The sequence below is a fragment of the Sinocyclocheilus grahami genome, unplaced genomic scaffold, assembly GCF_001515645.1.
Source record: "Sinocyclocheilus grahami isolate Dianchi unplaced genomic scaffold, SAMN03320097.WGS_v1.1 scaffold550.1, whole genome shotgun sequence".
NCBI lineage: Eukaryota > Metazoa > Chordata > Actinopteri > Cypriniformes > Cyprinidae > Sinocyclocheilus > Sinocyclocheilus grahami.
The window spans coordinates 285,237-306,588 of NW_015505729.1; the positions used below are offsets into that span (position 1 = coordinate 285,237).

Below are 21,352 nucleotides of genomic sequence, written 5' to 3' on the forward strand. Positions count from 1 at the left end.
TTCCACACCTCTCTGTCCCTTCTCTGAGAAACGGGCTGATCTTTTCCTTCTTTTATGAAGCCCCACCCTCAGAAATAGGCAATGGGCTCTGATTGGTTAGCTAGCCCAGTGTGTTGTGATTGGCTAAACCGCCTCTAGTGTGCGTCTAATCGTCCCGCCCCTCACCTCTATTGTATTGTAAACAACAGCGTCATTAATATCGCTTATCAGTTTGAGCCCGATTGAGAAGCAGAGGATATTATTGAAGAGGATTGCGTAGAACCTGTGCAAGCACGGCTTTTAATGGTAGGCCAATGTTTTTTATTTGTTGTCGTCTTATACATTTAGATATGTTATTTGTAAATGCTACTGCTTATGTTAGCTTTTAATATACAGTTTTATCCCGATTAAGGCTTTAATACAGTACGGCAACTGTACGCGCATCCATGTTTACTGCTTCTCATAGCTATGTGTAAATAAGTGTATAATTGTAACAGTCCATTGTTGGAGCTGAGCTGAATGAGAGAGAAAGAGAGAGATGCAGAGCATGTGCAGAGCAGGGGGACGCGAGGAACAGTATTAAGAACCACTGCTTTAGATCATTGATTTTGAAACTTGTGAATCCATTAGAATCATTAGAAGACAGAATCGCGATTCATATATATATTTTACATGCACCTCTAGTTTTCTCTTCCTCTTCTCTAAAGCAGCGCAGCATGGCCTGATTGGCCTCACCCCCTTCGTTGCGTGTTTCCGGGGGCGGGGTTTATCTGGGTTTGTGATGTCACGAACCCGGGAAGTAATTTGTTGTTTAGTCTCTACCAGCTGTTTTTGTAGGCATTAAACTGCTAGAATTTTAAAAGACGATATCTCCGTTTGCATTGAACTTTCAGCTTCGTAACTTTGCAGACATTGTTTATGCTCAAACAGCAACATTACACACTAACTAACATTAAAAAAGTGAAATTGCAATAAACCACCCCTTTAAGGTGCATTTGAGCTACAAGAATGCCCTAATAAAATAATTTATAAAGATCAATATTTTATATCAATTTATTTATTTCAGTACTTAAATAATAAGCTGGATAATGCAGTTAGCCAGTCATCATGACAAAATCCATCCATGGCATCCAGGGATTTATTTTGGAATAATGACTGCCACATTGTCCATAATTTTTTACATAAAGCATTGATTTTTTTGTTTTGTTTAATAAATAAATAAATATTGTATACACTCAGAAGGAATCACAGGGAAATAATGGTGAGAAGAATAATAAGAAATGTTCAGGAAATGCTACAAGCCAGACTCAAACTAGCTTGGGTCACATGATCACCAAGAGCGCTTAGCGGCCAAGTCAGTTCCCCGAGAGCCATAAATAAAGTGTAAAACTCTGCATTACAATTCCATACTGTATAGGAAAGAGTATAATTATAGCATAAAACAAATTGTTGATTGGGTATGCTGATGCACTTCTTGATGAGCATGGCTTCACACTCCTGTGAAGGACAGTCAGAAAGGAAACCACTATTCAGCCATCGGCTATTGATAAGAGTTCTGGGCTTCTCACTTTACTGAAAGTCAGGGCATGTGATACATACAGTACATCACTCTTTAATTCTGTACAGTGTTTCAGCAGACCCACAGAAGGTCATGTGACAAGAAGTAGCACATAATTATGGTGCCAGACTGAATTAGTCTGAACCGTATTGATGAGATAAGGCTTGTCCATACTGGTGTAGGTCATCTCTCAGGGATCTGGATGCTCCTGTCCTCTTCCCCTGCTCTAGCAGCTCGTTATGTTTGTTTGTTACAACATAAAGCAGTAGCAAGCAAATTGTACAATCAGTCACGCAAAACCTGTAACTCAATTCCAGACCCTGCCAGAACTTATTAATATTGTTCTTGTTGTTTCTGTCAACTGAATGACTTTTTAATAAATGGATAGTTATTAATTGGATAGCAGAAGGATAACTGGAAATATTGTCATATTGATATATAATCAATAATAATAGAAACATGTACAACACAATCGTGCAGTTCTACTAACACAGCAGAGAGAACCCGGAGACACATTTTAAAACCACAATTTTTATGAGAAAATTTGCAAATAGATTCCACCAAAAGAAAAATATATATATGCAGCCCTACTCTAGACATCCATCTATAAACTGGAACTGTTCGATCACATTTTGCATAAAAAAACACATTGAACATCGACCACCGACCATAAGCAACATCAGACAAAATTGATACAAGCAAATAAACACTTGATATGAAAATATAAAACATAATGCTTGTCCATATAGGCCACGTTCATGATAACCATCTGAATCAAACAATATTTTCCATTAGTATTGTGCTGAACTAGATGAACCCAGAGAAATTGATTCACCTGCCATCAGTCTACAGTATCAATTAGGTAATTAATCAAATTAGCGAAGATTAATTCTCCTTGCTGCTGCTCTGAAGCAAGCATTAATATTGCTGCTTTTTGGGTCATAAAGCACTCACATCAAAAGAAATATGACGAGAAGCCAGAAGAAATTTGTGCACGGATTCTCAATCTTTAAATTGGCCGTGCATATTAATGCAATTAGCCTATAAAATGAGATAAAAGTCTACTTTTACGCCACACATGCTAGCACAGAGTCCACTTTACATAATTACAGGGTTTGCTCGAAAGATCAGAGATTGAACATGTTCACAAAAAAATAGAAGATTAATGCATGATTCTTACCTTCAAACACGGCTTTGAAGCCCTGGCCACTTACGGCGTAGTCTGACAGCAGCCATAGTGTGAGTCTGGGTCCTGTGCTGACTATAGGGGCGGGAAGTTGAAACCCCGTCAACCTAAAATGCAGAAAAGGAACAAAGCTCATGTTAATCCAGTGCATTGTTATACAAACCGAACACTGGATCTTGGCAGCTACAAACGCTCGAGTGCCAAACAGACTGCTAAATCTCAATTTCCAGCTTTAAAAGAAAATAAAACCTTTAAAAGCTGTTTAATGTGGTGTAAAAGCTAACTAGGACAGCAGAGGTGATAAGTGAGGGAATTCTGTGCAGCATGGGCCACCAGAGACACCATAGCACATGCAGCAATCATAAGAATGGTAGCTAATAAACGCTTTACAGACATATCAAAATCACAATCAATAGAGCAGCTCAAAGAGCTTATTTCACAGGTCAGAAGTTACAGATGGAAGCTATCAACTCTGCTTTGAGCTGTATGCAGGTCAACGACATGATGCTACCTGTTAATTGATTCAAAAATACACTTCACACATTCAGTGATTTGAATACTCCTCTTCTACAATGAGCATGTTTTATATTCCTGCATTAAATTTTAATTTAATATTTTTTGGGGAAATATCATGATGACAAATTTGCCCTGATATCACAGTGAAGGAAAAAAAAAGCCTCAACTGACTAAATAAATAAACTGAGAAAAGATGACAAGATTCTTAAGAAAAATGTTAAGTATTTAGGCCTTAATATATATGATATAATTCTTGAGATATATAATCCTGCATTAAATTTTAATTTAATATTTTTTGGGGAAATATCATGATGACAAATTTGCCCTGATATCACAGTGAAGGAAAAAAAAGCCTCAACTGACTAAATAAATAAACTGAGAAAAGATGACAAGATTCTTAAGAAAAATGTTAAGTATTTAGGCCTTAATATATATGATATAATTCTTGAGATATATAATAACATACATAAATGTATGTTTTTTAGATACTTTTCTCTAATAATATATAATAATGTGCATCAAAGTCAAAAGGTTTTTAGTTCAGTTTTTTTTTTAAAGTTCTTACGAAAAATTAATGATATTTATTAATTACTAACTCATGATATGATAAAAAAACTTATGATATTTAGATGCATCTGTTAAAAAAATTGTAAACATGGTGTAAGAACAATATAATACTGTTTACTTGATTTGTTTACACCACATGACAAAATCACTTGAAACCAACATGAGTACAAAGAGAACTACAAACTAGATTTTTAAAAGATTTTTTCCCCCTTTACCTGGGAAAGACTTAAGCATGCACACACAATATGTAATTGAAACATGCATCATAATACTGAAACACATGTATGCATTTATAACCATATGTTCAGAACCTTCATTAAGGCAATGCATTGTTTTAGCAATGTACTAATAACTGCAACAGAGTGGAGTAATCTGTAGTATACTGTATGAATGCATCCTGGGGGCTATTTTTTTTAGTGGGTGTATTAGAGCAAAACGGAGCCTCTAGCTGCCAGGTGTGCTCGACAACTGCACGAATGTGCTCGCATTTCCCCACAGCACCACTATGACCCATATAGTCCTCCAGGGTAGCAGCAGAGCAGGATGTTAAACTGTGTGATGCAGCTTTAGCTACAGGCATCGCTCTGAGCGTTCATGTTCCAGGGCTCACGTCAGTTTGCCATTTCAGTCAGATCCCAGAGCTGTCATCTAATCTCCATCAGCCCGAACACACCGACCGGTCACTGGCTGCAGTCTAAACCATTTTACATATCTTTGTTAGAAATAAACAAAATGAGCTGAATTGTAGGCAGGAGGTGGATGACGGGTGAATACTACCGGTTTTGAAATACTACAAAAATCCCTTCATACTCAGAGAGCCATTGTGAAAACACATTTTCTTATTCCAGCTTAAAGTCCTCAAAAAGTGTGCTATCAAAACAATGCTCTTCAAGTTGCAAGTGGCTCAACCAGTGGTGTGGTTGATGTTTATCCAACCAATGGCAGGCAGGAGAATGTTTAGAAAACCTGATTTAAAAAAATATTATCTAAAGTAAACAATTATCAACTAAACAATATTATAATTGTTTAACACCACTGGAAGAGGTGTTAGTGAGGCCAGCAGGGGGTGCTCACCCTGTGGTCTGTGTGGGTCCTAACGCCCCAGTGTAGTGACGGGGACACTATACTGTCAGCAAGCAGCGTCCTTCGGATGAGACGTTAAACCGAGGTCCTGACTCTCTGTGGTCATTAAAAATCCCAGGATGTCTTTCGAAAAGAGTAGAGGTGTGACCTCGGCATCCTGGCCAAATTTGCCCATTGGCCTCTGACCATCATGGCCTCCTAACAAACCCCATATCTGCTGATTGGCTTCATCACTCTGTCTCCTCTCCACCAATAAGCTGGTGTGTGGTGGGCGTTCTGGCGCACTATGGCAGCCGTCGCATCATCCAGGTGGATGCTGCACACTGGTGGTGGATGAGGAGATACCCCCTGACAATGTAAAGCACTTTGAGTGCCTAGAAAAGCGCTATATAAATGTAATGAATTATTATTTATTATTATTATAATTATTTTTGTTCGTTTTTCGTTAAGCTAGTGGTGCAGAAATTGCACACTTCTTCATTAAAGCGGTCACACACACAATATATATAAATAATGTTTTATTGTTTAGAAGGCCACTAATAATTAGGGTTGAGTATCGTTTGGGTTTTTTTCGATACCGGTGCCAAATCGATACTTTTAAAACGGTTCCGGTGCCTAAACGGTGCCTGAACCGATACTTATTAAAAAATAAATACATGAACAAAAATTCCCCCCAAAAATCATGGATTGGCCATTAGAACAGAAATAGAGTAGAGAGTGCAAATGTTAGAGGGTCAAGTTTTTTAATAAAAAAAAACAAGCAGATAAAATTAGAAGTAGCATTAGAATAGAGAGTGCTAGTGTTAGAGGGTTAAATGAAGATGAAAGAGATGTGTTTTCAGCCGTTTCTTGAAAATATTAAGGACAGAGTGTGTGTGATCGCGAAATCGAAAGGGAAAGTAAACAGCGCAAACACACATTCAAAAATATTTAAATACACCGCATCCTGAGAGCGGCTCCCTGATGAGCAAAAATTATACACAATATTAGAAAGTTTAAAGGAGTGGACACGAAAATGGCGGGAGTGAAACACATGTTGCGGGAGCAGGCGGCAATGGTCAGAGATTCAGCAGTAGTGGGATTAAGAAAACAGCCGAATCCCAGACATTTTGGGCAATTAAGAAATCCCGGCCGGACGCATTTTTGTAGGTCCAAAAAGAGGACATGTCCGGGGAAAAGAGGACGTATGGTCACCCTAATTTATTGCTAATCGATGTATTATTTTTAAAGTAGCATATATAACATATTTTCTGCCTCATTCTGTGACAAGAAGCCTCAGCAGATCACAAAAGGAAGCATTTGACTGGTGTTGTGGAGTAAAAAGGTTATAATTTTCTCTTTTGTTGGACAACAGGTTTAGAAATGTGAATAAAAGGGAGGTTTAGCTTTAGGCATTTTAATTTTAAGCATGTTTAGCTTAGTTAACGGAAGGCTACCTGCTGCAGTTAGAGCAAGTGTAATTACTGCATTCACACTCCTCAAATGCTCTCGTTTCCAGAGTTGTGCTTTTAAGTCGGAATGTGAAAACAACATGGACACTCTCGTTACTACAAAGATGTGTTGGATTTTCTCATTCGGGAAATTATTTCTCACGTGCGGTGCCAGTGATGATGCTTCTTACGTCCGTTTCTGAGAACCAGAGGACAAATATTTAAATCGATTGCTCAGGCATGGCAGAAGAAGTTTTCTGAGACAAGTTATTTTGGGCTAATTGTTTTTGAGAGTTCCTATTCTGTGTGTACTGGCCAATGAGAGACATGGATTTTGAGCGGGAGAATCTTTCTTTGTCTCTTGTTTATGGCTTATTTGCATGCTTTATGGCCGGTCTGGAATATCCGTAGTTTTAACCCAAAATATCGTGCGAGTCATATGATGCGTTTCACAATCACATACTGTACGTCATTGCCCGAGGGATGAAGAACAGGTAACATTGATACCAAGAAACAATCATTTGGAATAGATTAAACCAAAGATACATACATACACCTGAATATCAGTGTTTTATGGCTTTAACTAATACAAATAACGAGTGGTAATTCGGCTAATCTAATCGGGGAACGTACACACAACACATGCATATACCAGATACAATTATAACTGATTAATTATAGTCTAAAATAAAGAAATGTCTTTATGTGTGTGTGTGTGTTAGTTTGGGTGTGTGTGTGTGTGTGTTCGTTTGGCCATTTACAGCTCTTTGTGGAATGTGTTTGAAATCAGATTGCAGGATGCTCGTGGGGGCTGGTTCTAATCTTACTTGAAGGCGAAGAACCATTTGGCAATTTACACCCCTATACGAACGTAAAGTTTCTGACCAGAACTGTAATTTATATGCAAATGTCAAAAGGCTAAAAGGGGTCTTTTAAGCCATAAACAGTCCAACGCACATGCATGATCCTACGCAGACGCTACACAACCCTACTAATAATGAGCATTTTGGAGGTCAATTTATTTGTTTTTCTTTTATTTAATTTTATATTATTTCAACTGCACATGTTTAACCATGTTTAGGATTCAGAACATAGCAATAGTTTACTTTTATTGCAATAGTTTTTTATAGTTTATTTTTAATAGTTCACTTTTTTTACTAATAGAATGTTAAATAGAACAGTATCCATCAAAAAATCCTTAAAAATATATGATTTCCACAAATATATACAATATAGCCTACTAAAACAGAAAACATTTTAAATTGTAATAATTTTACAATATTGCAGTTTTTACTGCATTTTTCATAAATAAATGCAACTGTACTGAGCATGAGAGATTTTCAAAAATATTTTTAAAAATCTAACCACTATACAAGCAACTGTGTGTGAAAACCTTGTGAAGACTTACAGAAAATGTTTGACCTCTGTCATTGCCAACAAAGTGTATATAACAAAGTATTGAGATGAAATTTTGTTATTGACCAAATACTTATTTTCCACCATAATTTGCAAATAAATTCTTTAAAAATCCTACAATGTGATTTTCTGGATTTTTTTTTCTCCTTTTTTCTCTCATAGTTGAGGTATACCTATGATGAAAATTACAGGCCTCTCTCATCTTTTTAAGTGGGAGAACTTGCACAATTGGTGGCTGACTAAATACTTTTTTGCCCCACTGTATATAATAAAGCTTTAAATTGAATTGTCATTATTTACACATACTCATGGAATTCCAAAACCATGAAACACAAAGTAAACTTTTTCCAAAAATAATTATGCAGCACATGACAAAGTAAAAGTTAAATTTTGGGGTGACCTATTCCATTAAAATAGAAAGCAATTTTTCAAGATCAACAATGTTCTTGCTTCCTAGTTTGCCTCTGAAAAGACTCACACTGTCAAAACATAAAATACACAAAGACTTTTCCCATTTTCAGACCAAACAGCAGATCATCAGTATTCACCTCCAGGCCAAGATGGTAAGAAAGATGCACTAGCATGATACCACAACACAAGATTGCCCAAATAAGGCTGGTCTGGGCAGGAAGTGGTAGAGTGTGCTGAGGCCAGAGGCAGCCTCCATTAGGAGACATTTCCACATGGATGAGTACTGCAGCTTCCAATCTACATTCTCAATTAGAAAACGGAGCCCTTCCCTCTTCAATTAAGTGCACCTTTGGGAAGAGAGTAGGGATACTGGAGAAGGAAGTGGGAAGAGAAAAATACAAAACTAGAGAAGGAGAACAGGTGGTGGTTTACAGAGTTCACTGAAGAGGGAGGAAAGACAGATTGGACTTCGAAGTGTGTGTATGTGCTTCAGTGTTTTTCTGTTTGTGTGAGTGCGTACAGTCTAGGGTGACCATACGTGCCATTTTTTCGGGAAGCACCCTTGCCAGGATTTCTATTAGGGCTGTGCGATATTGAAGAAAAATGTGATATGCGATACCTTGTTGAAAAATGCGATATTCGATATGCGATACGATATTGCTTAAAATGTGTAAAAAAATCAATTTCAATTATATTTTAAAATATTTAAAAATGAAAATGATATAACCAATTTGTTTCACATTCTTTCTTGGAAAAGAAAGAATCACTACAACTTCTGAAAGTGACCAGCAGTGTTTTAGCATTGTGTCCCGTATAAATGGCACATATGGCCACCCTAGTACAGTCTGTTTTGCATGCAGTCTGCTGGTAATATAAGTGTGTGAATATTTGCGTTCATGTCGTTTAACGTGAGTACCAGCATGAGTGTGTGCTCAAAACGTGTGTGTGTTATGAAGGGGGTGTCACTGTAGAAATTCTCCTGATTAAAGCCATCCGTAAACACCCCACCCGCCCTCCTCCAGCCTTCAGGAGCTCCAAGCACAGGCTGATTTACTGAGTCCTGCACTGCTTCATAATAAAATGTGATTAAATGGAATGTCAGGCCGTGAATAATGAACCTCGCCGTCCAACCACTGTCACCACACATCAGAGAGCTACCAGTGCTCAGTGTCCCACGCCACATCTCTCAGCACTAAACTACAACTGGGGTTAACATTAAACTGGCCACATTAGCATGGATGGCACTATCTGGACTTCAGACATGGACTCCAATAATCATGGAAGCTAGTCTGCACAACATGCTCCAAGGATACAAAAGGCAAGCATACCAATGTGAACTGCAAATAGTCCAGTTGGACATGACAGAAATAGGCTATATATAATTCTCAGCTACACTCTCTTTTTCTCAACAGCATACAAACAAGGCTGCATTTATATGATCAAACATACAGTAAAACAGTAACATTGTGAAATATTAATATAATTTATTTAAATAAAATGTATTTTAATATATTTTAAACCATAATTTATTGCTATGTTCTCAATATGCAAAACATTTGTGTTGTTTAGAATTGTTTTGTGAAAACTGACATTTATTCAGGATTCTTTGACTAATTAGACTACTACTATTTTTGACTACTAATCTTTCACAACATTATAATGTCTTTGATCACTTTTAATACATCTTTACTGAATAAAAGTATTAACTCCTTAAAAAAAAAACGTTTTAACTGAAGAAAAGAGAAGAAAAATTATGACAAAAATGTGTTCAGGAGTTTTTGAATTTTCACAAACAAAATATAACATGACATTTTAAAATATAAATTCTGTGAAAATTTTGTTTCATTTTGAATTCAGGTCAACTAAAATGTTATTGACCAAAGTTAGATGGTATTTTAGTCAGAACAGATCGACTAAAATGAATAAACACAGCATGACAAAATATTGACTACATTTTAAAGAAAATTAGACAAAAAAAAGGGCAGCAAAAATTAGAGACGTGTTTTCCCTTTCAAATTGTTGGATGGAGCGAAACTGGATGTAACAAAGTGCTGGGGTGACACATTTCTAAAAGTTGAAATACTTTGAATTAGACTAATAAACGCTTATGGAACGAGATGATAAAACAACAAATGTGACCAAAACCACTTGCTTGCTTTTTTTTAAAACAACACATGAACAGCATCAAACTAAAGCAGGCTGGCCTTTCATTAATCTCATTCAAAGGATGAAGATGGGAATCGCTGATGCAGCCATATTCCAGCAGGAAGAAGGACACCCTGGAGTGAGGAAAGACAGAGAGGGGAAAACGGATGCAGGGGCAGGATTCTGTCAGGCAAGCAGAGAAAAAAAAACATTAGGGGATACGTTATAGAGAAAGAGCAAGGGTGAGCGAGGAATACGTCATGTGTGCATGAATCTATCAATCCTACGACGTATTCAGGTGTAACTGGGATCTGAAGTGAATGATTCGACAGCTTGTTTCTTTGGGGAGAGATAGGAAATCTGCGAGCTCATCTAAAGCTATATGTGAAATGTCCATAAATAATTGAGGACTTCTGTGCATTGTTCTCCATAGATGGAGAGATGCTCATTCACAAAGTCCACCTGTAGGCCAGAGGTACGAGGTGAGGTGAACTGGATTGATGGTGTTCTCAGCGCAAACTGCTGCATCCAACACAATCACTGCCGTAACTCTCTTGTCTTCAAGGACTCCTGGGTTCAAGGACATTCCTGGGTGGCTGCAGTTATGCACCCACTGGAGCGCCTCGGAGTGGCTAACGTTCAGGGTAAAAGCAGTCCAATTATCCTCTCCTGCCATTATTTCCAACCTTCATAAACACATGCTTCTCCATTCCGCCTACCCACACACATTTCCACTCAAACACCTTTCGCCCAGCCACCAGAGCTATTTCTGCACCGCTACCATGATGGGTGAATAGTGCAAGTCTGTCATGGCTCGTAATATATACGATGAGTGGTTTTGTGCTTGAGACTTGATTACTGTAATGTATCTGACTTAAGAGCACACACAGAGTGGAAAGCAAACACACACGTCAACTGAGGCCTAGGCCATCTGCTAGAAACATCTGTGAGGAACTGCATTACTGTGTCGTATGAGATTCTATCCACCCTTGCTTAATATCTGTTCAAATACAGAGCTTGATATCTTCTTGTAGCTAATCCAAAAAAAAAAAAAAGCTTTTTAACCAGGTACCACTATGCTAAGCTAGTAAGCTAAGCTGACAGCATGCTAACTGAAGACTAACTGAAAAAAGAAAGGGAAGTGTTTAATATAATATGTTTTGCTTTAGTTATGTGACGTGCAATTTAAAAGTGCATTTATTCTCATTCAAATGTTAATTAATGTACTCTAAAGTGATTTTATATCATTTCTAATCAGGCACCGAATAGAGTACCCATAAATAGAGTGCAGTTCTTTGTATCAGCCAAAGAAATGGCTTTTGAGTTCAAAGGGGATAGGATCTTTCAAGACTACAGGCTTTCTAAGACATAAATCACAATTGGGAGAACCCAAAATGGAAGACCTCCTTTTGATCTCTTATTATGTGACGAAGCACCGGCTGCATTGGTAGTGAAAGATATCTAGAAAGGTCTGTACTGTGTAAAGTGCTCAAATCAGATATCATCTCCAATACCTCATTAGTATGTTTGGTATGGTTTAGATCATTTCAGCACAAACAATGCCAGAACTAATAGCACCTACTGGTTTCAAATATTGTGGAAAGTATGAGTTACGGTGTCCAGTATGTCTTTTAAGCCTTGAGAATATATGAATAGTTAAAAAGCTTCAGCATTCATTTATTTATATAAAATGCAATCATATCACATATTAGCTCTAATACACTTCAGGAGAACAAATGCTTCTGATCAAGGAGGTGTATAATACATGCAGATGAATACCTGAGATGAATTCTGATTCATCTCAAAGTCAGTTGCTTGGCTGGCACACGCATAATGCCATTTTTACTTTATTTACCAACTCATAAGCAAGCACGCATGCAAATAAATGAATACATACATACATACATAAATGTGAAAGAAATTAAAAAAGCAAATTAAAAATAAATTAATAAATCTCAGTAATAAAGTAATAAAAGCATACATAAAACCACAAATAAACAAAAGCATAAATAAATAAATGTATATAAAAAAACTAAAATAAAGAGCCATGAACAAAACATCTACAATATGGTGAAAAGTTTGTGATAACCGTCTATGCTAACCAGACACGGCTTGACCCCCTGGTCCAGAGTACCGGCTCTTCAATTAATGAACAGGAAGTTCCATACTCAACAAACTTCCTGTGCCCTCCTACTGTCCTCTCAGCACAAAAATGTAGATGCAGTGGGAGCACAAAGAGCTCTTCCTGTTTTATTCATTTCTAATTTCAATCTACAGCATTACTCCTTTTCTCAAACAATTAGCCGTTATTTCTGTTTAACCAACGTTTCAACTAATGTGCTGAGTCATTTGACCTGAGGCTCAGTCGGAGTTCTTGATGTTACATCTCAGCCGCCTGCTTTTTTGAGTTCTGTCTTTCAAATGCTACTTCATTTCAGACTTTGAATACATGGTAAACCATTAAAAAAACAGATCTTGAAGGGGGGAAAAAAAGATATAAGCACAGCTACCATGAGCATACATTAGAACAGACATCATAGAAAAACCACCATGAGTCACCATGTCAGTGGAAAGAGAGAGAGGAAATAAAAAAATAATAATAATTGAGAGAATATAATACAAGGTGCAAATACTGAAGGGGAATGAGGTTCAGAGAAAAATAGTAGCACGGGCTAAATTATTTAGAGTGGAGAAGCAGTGATATAATACTGTGGTGATCAAACAGAGGAATTTTAGGGCCATAAAAAGCCATGGGGAAAAAAAGGAGGATGGAAGGATGAGTTATCGATGGGTGAGCACAGTGGCAAAACTCATCACTAGAGGATAAATGGTCCTAACATTGTGGCTAATGACCATCTGCACTCCCCCGTCACACACCCTGCTCTGGGCACTCGTCATAAATATGCACACAACACTACACAGAATAACCCTTGTGACCAAAACACCCACAATCCCAACAGTTCATCCTCTATGGCCCCTCTTGCATACATCAAGTGTTCCCAAACAACCCTTTCCTTTAGTGATTAACATAGCATGTGCATGCTTTTTTTTTATAAAACTATTTTATTTCAATTGTATATGAAGGGGTCATTTACATCGGTTATGCAAATAACCTAATCAATGCTTTTTTTAAATGTGTAATCGTAATCTATTTTTTCAATCAAAAAAATAAAAAAGGCTTGGTTTTACTCTATATTTACACACACACACACACACACACACACATATATATATATATATATCTTTATATCATTATCTAGTGTCAGATGTATGTATGGATGGATTGGCTTGTTCATATTTGTGAATCAAAGCCGTGGAAAAACTCTCAAAAGAAGCCATACATATAATAGTGTGGATATTTAACAGAAATTGAAATTCTGCATGGAATTACATGCATGAATAGACCATTTATGGATTGTATTTTAAGTAAAGAGTTTAATGTTAGAGTTTAATGCGCACATTTCTAAATGGAGCGTATGTGGATTGCCGCGCACATTTGTGGATCTCTAGCATGTTTGTGGATTGCTGTGCTTGAGTGTGTATCTCTTGTGCATATTTGTCAAAGGAACTGAGACTTTTCAGTCCATACAAAAAAAAAAAAACCTGTTGAGGCCCAGGTTGACGAATAGACGAAAAACTGTGACATTGTCTCACTTAATCCATGTAATAGTTCGGGATTTGAAAATGTGTGTTTCATTTCACACTCTTTGACTGATGATGGGGAGCAAATTTGAGTAAATGGCTTGACACTTATTACCACAAGAGCTTACACCTCACTCAATCCTCAAAGTTCGGCAATCTCCATAGACAGACCGCAATAATGTTGGCCTTGCCATCAGTATTTAATTATCTTGAAAAAGACCGTGAATCTCCAGGCTGGATTATGCTGGTCTAGAAAGCTTGGTGGTGATCGAAAAGCTATGCTGGATTGATTTAAGTACCTTTTTTTTTGGTGTGCCATGGACTCTCGTTTGAAACAACTTCTTTTTGACTGTGTACTCCATCTTCATGGGTGAGCTTTATACAAAACCTAGAGAGCTGCCTAGCTGCCAACATCCTTGCTAAAGATGCATATACATACATACATACATATTGTGGTGGGAGGACCAAACGACAGACACAGTGGGTATGGTGTCATGCCTCGGAGAGGCTTTTATTAACAGAAAATAAACAAAGTGTCCAGAAAAAGGGAATCAAGTGTCCAAAATAAACAGGGGATCTGGTGTCCTCATCGTGCTGCGGGGTTCGTGAAGGGAAGCGCAGTGGTCAGGAAGGAAGGGTCCAGGTAAGGGGCGGAGTCCGGCGGCCGAGGGGCGGTGGCTTCTTCCAGCGGCTGCATCCTTCTTGTTGCCAACGGCGCGCGAAAGGACTAGACAGGCCGGCATCCTGGCCTGACGGCCGTGTAACAGGTGCAGTTCTTGTCCGGACCACGGGTCCGGCAGCTCATGACTCTGGCGGCACAGGAGTCCCTCTGCGCACCCTTCCTGGACCCACGAGGACACCAGTGTGCATGCACGGGGAAGAGACCGGTCTCCCGAGGAGAGGTGCGCTCGGCATTTAAACAGCGGCGGTGATGAGGCTCCATTTGGTTCAGGTGTGCCCCATCACACGCGGCCAGCCCTGGCTATTTCAGCGCCCCTCCTCTCTCACGCACCCACTCCTGTCGGGAGCCTGGCGAAGGGCGGAGATTAAGGAATGGGGTGATGCTGATAATTAGGGGGAGGCAGCCGACTCATCACAATATATAAACTTTTACTCTCTGCACAACTCTACATTGGATTGATTTTAATAACTTTAATGTTCTTGAATTGAGCACCAAACACTAGGAATATACAAGTAACGGACTCTGTATCAGCAGAAAGCCTGATCGGGACATCCCTAATATATATACACACTATTATAGTATACAATTTATTTTATTTTTTTATCTTCTGTTCATTTTAATTTTAGTGTTTTTTTTCCCTTTCCTTTTTATTTTTATTTTGTTTTGTTTTTTAACTTTTGTAATACTTCTATTTAGTTTTAATTCCAGTTGTTGCACTTAAACCTTTAGGAAATTAGAAATGTTGATCTGGCTTGCATCTAATATTTAGACTTTATTTTGGCTTTATTTTAATTATTGGAAACCATTTTAAATAGTTGTAGCTTATTTACTTATTTCTGCTCACATGATGAAGAAAGAGTGATGAATAAGAAGTAATGTTCTTAAAAAACAGGTTGATTAGCTGAAAGAATAACATCAATCAGAAGCCATCATTCTGAGCAGGTCTGTACCAATAAGCAGACCATCACAAATGAATCCATATTCCAGCCAACTGTTTGCAATTACATTTTAATTGGATATTGAGACCCAGATGGAGGAAGGAAACCGTGTCGAGACCTTTCCCCAGTTTTCTTTATTCGCTGGGATATTTTCTTTGTTTGCCCTTTCCCGCTTTTGCTTCTCCCCTTAGTTGCCAGTCCGCTTTTCCTACATGTTCCTCTTTCATCTTTTTATTCTCTCCCTCTCTCTTACTTTCTCGCATGGCCCTAAAGACTCACAGATTCATTATTCAAATGTTATCTTCATTGCCGAAGTGTGAGTTAGGAAGGAGACTATGGGCTTCAGCCGCTACCTAATCCTGACTCTTTTAAAAAGCATTCAGCCAGAATTGCATTATTTGTACATCAGTTTATTTTATTGTTCTTTCCTCCACACGGTCTCCCACAGCAGTGTGTCTAAATTCTAATAAGCTCCAAAACAAGGTTTAGCCACTGATTTGATTAGATGCAAAAGAGCATCGGGAACACATTGACCGTTGCTGAGAGACTCCCTCAATCTCACTTTCATGCTCAGTTTCTTCCTCTTTTTATCTCTCTTCGTCTCTCTCTTTCCGTTCCCCATTACCTTTCCTCTCAGCCCGACTACGTATGACTCTGTCGTTATTTGTCTTTGTCTCTCTATCCACCCTCTTCTCATAGTCTGCACTATTTTTTGCTGCTCATAGACAGGTGGAAAACAATATGTCACTCATGGAGCTTGTGGGAGCACTACGTACAGCTAGAAGATCCATGCATCCACTCCATTAGGTGGACCTTGGTGGATCCATATTTAGCCGTGTTCTCCAGAGGTGCCAGGCACCTTCACATTTACATTCTAGAGGAGATGAACCCTTCACCGCCATGCTGACTCACCACTGCAATATGACAAGTACTTTAATGAAAGGAGTTAATTGAAGTCACTTCCTCCCAGCTCTTAACGAGCTTGAAGAGTCATCCCATATTCACTCCCTCCCCCAATACTCATCTTCATCTCCTTGACTTCACTGTATTGGTTTATCGACATCAAACAGCCGCTTTGTGCTACAGAAACAAAACAATACAGAACATTAAGCAGGATGAATGGACACTTAAGGTAAATGAGGGCATGAGATGTTTCAGTGAGTGTCGATACCATCTTAAATGGTTAAGCATAATTTCTTTCCACAAACAGCAGATAGATAGATGGTTCATGTTGCCAGTTACTTGGTTATTTCAATTTCGTTAAATTCAATTCACTGCCTAATACGACCTTTGCTTAATTAGGTCATTCTAGCATACATTTGACATTATCACACGTTATGGTCAATTTCGAAATTCTCCATTAATTTATACAAATAAATGAGACAATAAATCATTAAAACATTATGAGGGAAAATGAGCAAAATTAAATATCTAATACAAAACACAATACTCTAATTCATCTAATACTCTAATATCTGCTAATAACCGATATGGAAACCAGACATGGTCTAATTGTCTAATATAAATGATATCTATATCTGCTGATAACAATATATTGTTTAATATTAACAGATAATGATAAATGCAAATAAATATATAACTACATAAATAAATATCGGCTGACAGGCTATATGGAACCAAGACTTATTACACAACCAGGTCTAATATTCACTGAAACGATAAATTAAAAGAACTATATATGAGAAACTGAGCCATTGTCCAATACTGGCATATAAATAAATTAAAACATTGATAAACAAATAAATAAATAATATCTGCTGATAACAGATATATTGTCTACTATTAACTGAAATCCACAAATAAATAAATATTGGCTTATAGGCAATATGGAACTGAGAAATATTATTACACAACAAAGTCTAATATTGTCTGATGCCAATAAATCAAAAGAAACTAATATGAAACTGAGCCATTGTCTATATATATATATAAACAATATTATAACCGATAAATGATGATGTGCCTGCCCAAAACGTCCATGAACCTGTTTATCTCATTCTGCAATACCTCGTAAGTGTTTGTTCATTTAAAAGCAAGAACCTTCAAGAGCCATTTGAATCCCATGAGACATGGCACTCTTAACTTTAGAGGACCATTCATTTCTGATTAATGGGCTTTGGCATTCTTTCCAACAATTACACCACAAACAACTCGGATGTAAACCTGACTCAATTAACTTTGGTTTAAAAGTCTTTTTCAGATTAATGGAAGCCAGCCATTAAGTTCAGCATTATCTTTTCATCTCCTCAGCAAAACGCATCTTCTTGTTTTCCCGCACCAGTGCGCTGGAGAGAATACAGACCAATCATCCATATTTTGAGGACAATAAAAGTCAGAAAGTCCACCGTAGAAAACGTTCTCTCTCGGTTAGACATACAATCTCATAATCTCCTTCAAACCTCAATCACCTACAGACATCTTCTACAGGTGTCTCATTACGAAGAAACCAGATCAATTAGGCTCATTATCACTTTTTCTCTTGAGAACTGCTTCCGTCACTTTTCAGGAGGTGCAAACTTAATTTGTTAACGCATTTCACACTTGTGGGGTATACTGATGAGAGCAGGGATTGAGGGGTGTATAAGAGGAATGAATAAAGAGAGAAAATAACAAATCACAGGAAGACTGAGGAGAAACGACAATATGCCTTGGCTCATCATAAGCTGCAGGTAAATGTCATTCAGACTTGTGGCATATGGCCATACTTGACTCTTACATTATCTATGAATACTGATTCAAATGAACAATTGAACCTCTTGTGATATTCCCCATGTTGATGAGAAGAGACGGCTGTGTTTATGTCAGGTTTCTGATTGACGGCATTTTTTCTTAAATTGTTTTAGGTTAATAGATGTTGTCTTTCATCCCTAACAAGAAGCTAATTTAAATTAAGTACTTCCAAGTTTTCAAAACAATAAAAAAAACTAATTCAGCCAAGTGTGTCACAACGTTTAATACCACCATGCAATATTTTCATAATCCTCTGTTACTCATTTCTCTATTCACACTGCAGAACTTCCACACAAACAAGTCATGACTCGTGAGCATGCTCATCTATGGAAACGTTTTTATCTTTCTTTACTCATTGTCACATCAATCAGCTAGCTGGCATTATAGTCACAAACAAGACCTCTTCACCTCTTATCAGACTAGATATACATGATAACACCGCTCCAGGCTGGAACGATACTGAACTGTATAACTGAGGGGAAAAAGACAGAATAAAGTTATGTTTCTTCCATTTATGGTTCTGCCAATATTACAGCCAACAATAAGTGCCGAGATTTCCATCGAGTACCTGAGGCTGGTGAGGAATAAATCACTGGATAGGGGAAAATGGAGTGGAATATAGAGGGAGAAAAGCCAGACAAAAAGTCCAGATATAATATTACAAATTATATTGAATGAATTAATTATGCATTTATATAGCGCTTTTTAATGTGTATTGCTGTACACCCAAAGCGCTTTACAATAATGTGGGGAGTGGGTCTCTCCTCAACTACCACCAGTGTGCAGCATCTACCTGGATGATGCGACGGCAGCTGGATAGGGGAAAATGGAGTGGAATATAGAGGGAGAAAAGCCAGAAAAAAAGTCCAGATATAATATTACAAATTATATTGAATGAATTAATTATGCATTTATATAGCGCTTTTTAATGTGTATTGCTGTACACCCAAAGCGCTTTACAATAATGTGGGGAGTGGGTCTCTCCTCAACTACCACCAGTGTGCAGCATCTACCTGGATGATGCGACGGCACCCACAGGACAATGGCGCCACTGCGCTCACCACACACCAGCTACAGGTGGAGAGGAGAGAGAGAGTCATAGAGCCAATCAAGTGGATGGGGATTATTAGGAGACCATGATTGACAAGGGCCAGTGGCGGCAATTTGGCCAAAACACCGGGGTTGCACCCCTACTCTTTATGAGAAGTTCCATGGGATTTTTAATGACCACAGAGAGTCAGGACCTCGGTTTAACGTATCATCCGAAGGAAGGATTCACCACAGATTTATGAAACTTTAGAGATAGTCAGAGAACTGTTCTGAAATGACTGAAGGTACATACACTGTAGGCCTTTAAATATACTTCACAAGGGTTAAATGAGGTGTGGGAATATCCCAAGATAACTTTTGAAAGTTCTAGGGCTGCTCTGAGATGAACGAACTGAAGTTTCAGCTTTTTAGCTCACCGGGAAGGCATTGTGGGCCACCAAATATGTATTTTCAGATACCTTTACAAAGGCTCAATTAAGTGTTGAATAACTGGCTCTGAGATGTATGTATGCAAAATGCAGCCTCCTAGATTGCTTCAAAAAAATCCAAAGTCAAAGCATACTTGCACTTAATCATAAGGTGTACACTTTATCACAATGGCGAAGCCTTCTACACTGTAAACCCGAACAGTACTACTAACTTATAAAGATTAAGAACACTGCAATTAAAGTCTGTTAAATCGTTAATGCAACTTATAACAATTACATTTTCTGAACGAGGAATTTAGTTTTATTTTTGTGTGGCTCAACAGTTTTGAGTAAACTCTTCTATTTAAATTATTATTTTTAAGTTTACTGAGTGACGTAACGTGACGTCACCTCGTTGCTCTAACCGACGTTCAGAAGAATCCATTCAACATGGCGGATAATCGCAAGCGACCGGCATAAACTTAATGAAACAACTTGTAAGTAAATCAAAACAACTGTGACAATTTCTTATTTGCTTTTTGAGTGTTGTAAGAATATCACGATAAAGGAATGTTTTCATTTTTGGGAAACATTGTTTTTACACAGCGCTGTAAAGCGCTGCATTTCCCTAGTGCTTTTGAATGCGCATTTTCAATGCTATTTTAGCATCACTGCTTATAGTATAATGTTAACGTCAAAGAAGGGCACTAATGTTAACGTTAGCCGGCATTTTTTCAGTAAACGCAGTCCTAACATACATTTTAAATGTCGCTGCTGTTAACTGCAATGTTTAGGGCTGCGTTTCTCAAAAGCATTGTGAGCTAACGTTAAGTCGATTGTTGAGACCATTTGGTGGCAAAGGTTTCTACGATCATCTTAGCCATACAATGCTTTTTTTGGGAAATACCCTGGTAAATGTGATTTTTATTTGGTCTGTTTTTAAACAATTAGCTGCTAAGATTATTAATTTAAATTTAGGTTAAAGCTAATACACAGACATGAATTTTGCAATATATTCAATTTACAAAAGCAATCTACAAACTTTCTTTAATTGCAGGCTGAGCTGGATGACGAATACAAAAGAGTGAGCCTCAACACTTAAGGTAACTTCTATTGTTGAAGAGCAAGTTGTGATGTGTCCTCACATAACAGGACACAGACTCGGCTTTCTCTTTTCTACATCATTGTTGGTTATACACTTGTGCATGTTTGTGGTTTTATAGGTTTGTGCTGAGTTTCACCATATCAGAGAAAGTGGCACACACCAGCAAGATTTCACAGATGCTGCATGACATTCTAAATGTTTGATCTTCAGGTGAGTGCAAATTCACAAACACTAACTACCTCCATCACTGTCTTCATTGTATATAAAAAAAAGTTGGCCTGCTTGTTTAACATGCATTCCCAGTGTACGTATGTGAGGAGAACTGTTATTCAGGACATGAAATGTAAGTATTAAGTGCATTAATAGATCTGAAATAGAGTGGGGGAACTATGACGTCAGAACCAGGAAGTGTAATTCGCCGCGGGTTCTTTTGAGATTTTCCTATAGGGTTTTTCAATTTATGAATAAAATAAAGCCTGTGGTAAA

At 37.8% G+C, this 21,352-nt stretch overlaps 1 protein-coding gene and 1 long non-coding RNA gene across 3 annotated transcripts in view; one reads left to right on the forward strand and one right to left on the reverse strand.

The window, feature by feature from the left end:
- The window catches only part of csmd2 (CUB and Sushi multiple domains 2), a 294,566-nt gene that overhangs the window by 271,257 nt on the left and 1,957 nt on the right, over positions 1 to 21,352 (reverse strand). Inside the window, exon 2 of the mRNA XM_016238904.1 lies at positions 2,718 to 2,798. Within this exon, the coding sequence (XP_016094390.1) occupies positions 2,718 to 2,798 (81 nt within the window). The remainder of the gene's footprint in view (positions 1 to 2,717; positions 2,799 to 21,352) is intronic.
- LOC107555950 (uncharacterized) overlaps positions 20,811 to 21,352 on the forward strand; it is a 1,805-nt gene continuing 1,263 nt past the window's right edge. Inside the window, exon 1 of one of the 2 annotated variants that reach the window (XR_001605229.1) lies at positions 20,811 to 20,864. This is a non-coding gene — a long non-coding RNA (uncharacterized lncRNA). Of the gene's footprint in view, positions 20,865 to 20,958; positions 20,976 to 21,352 lie in introns of those variants that run through there. The other variant, XR_001605230.1, reaches the window with a different exon arrangement.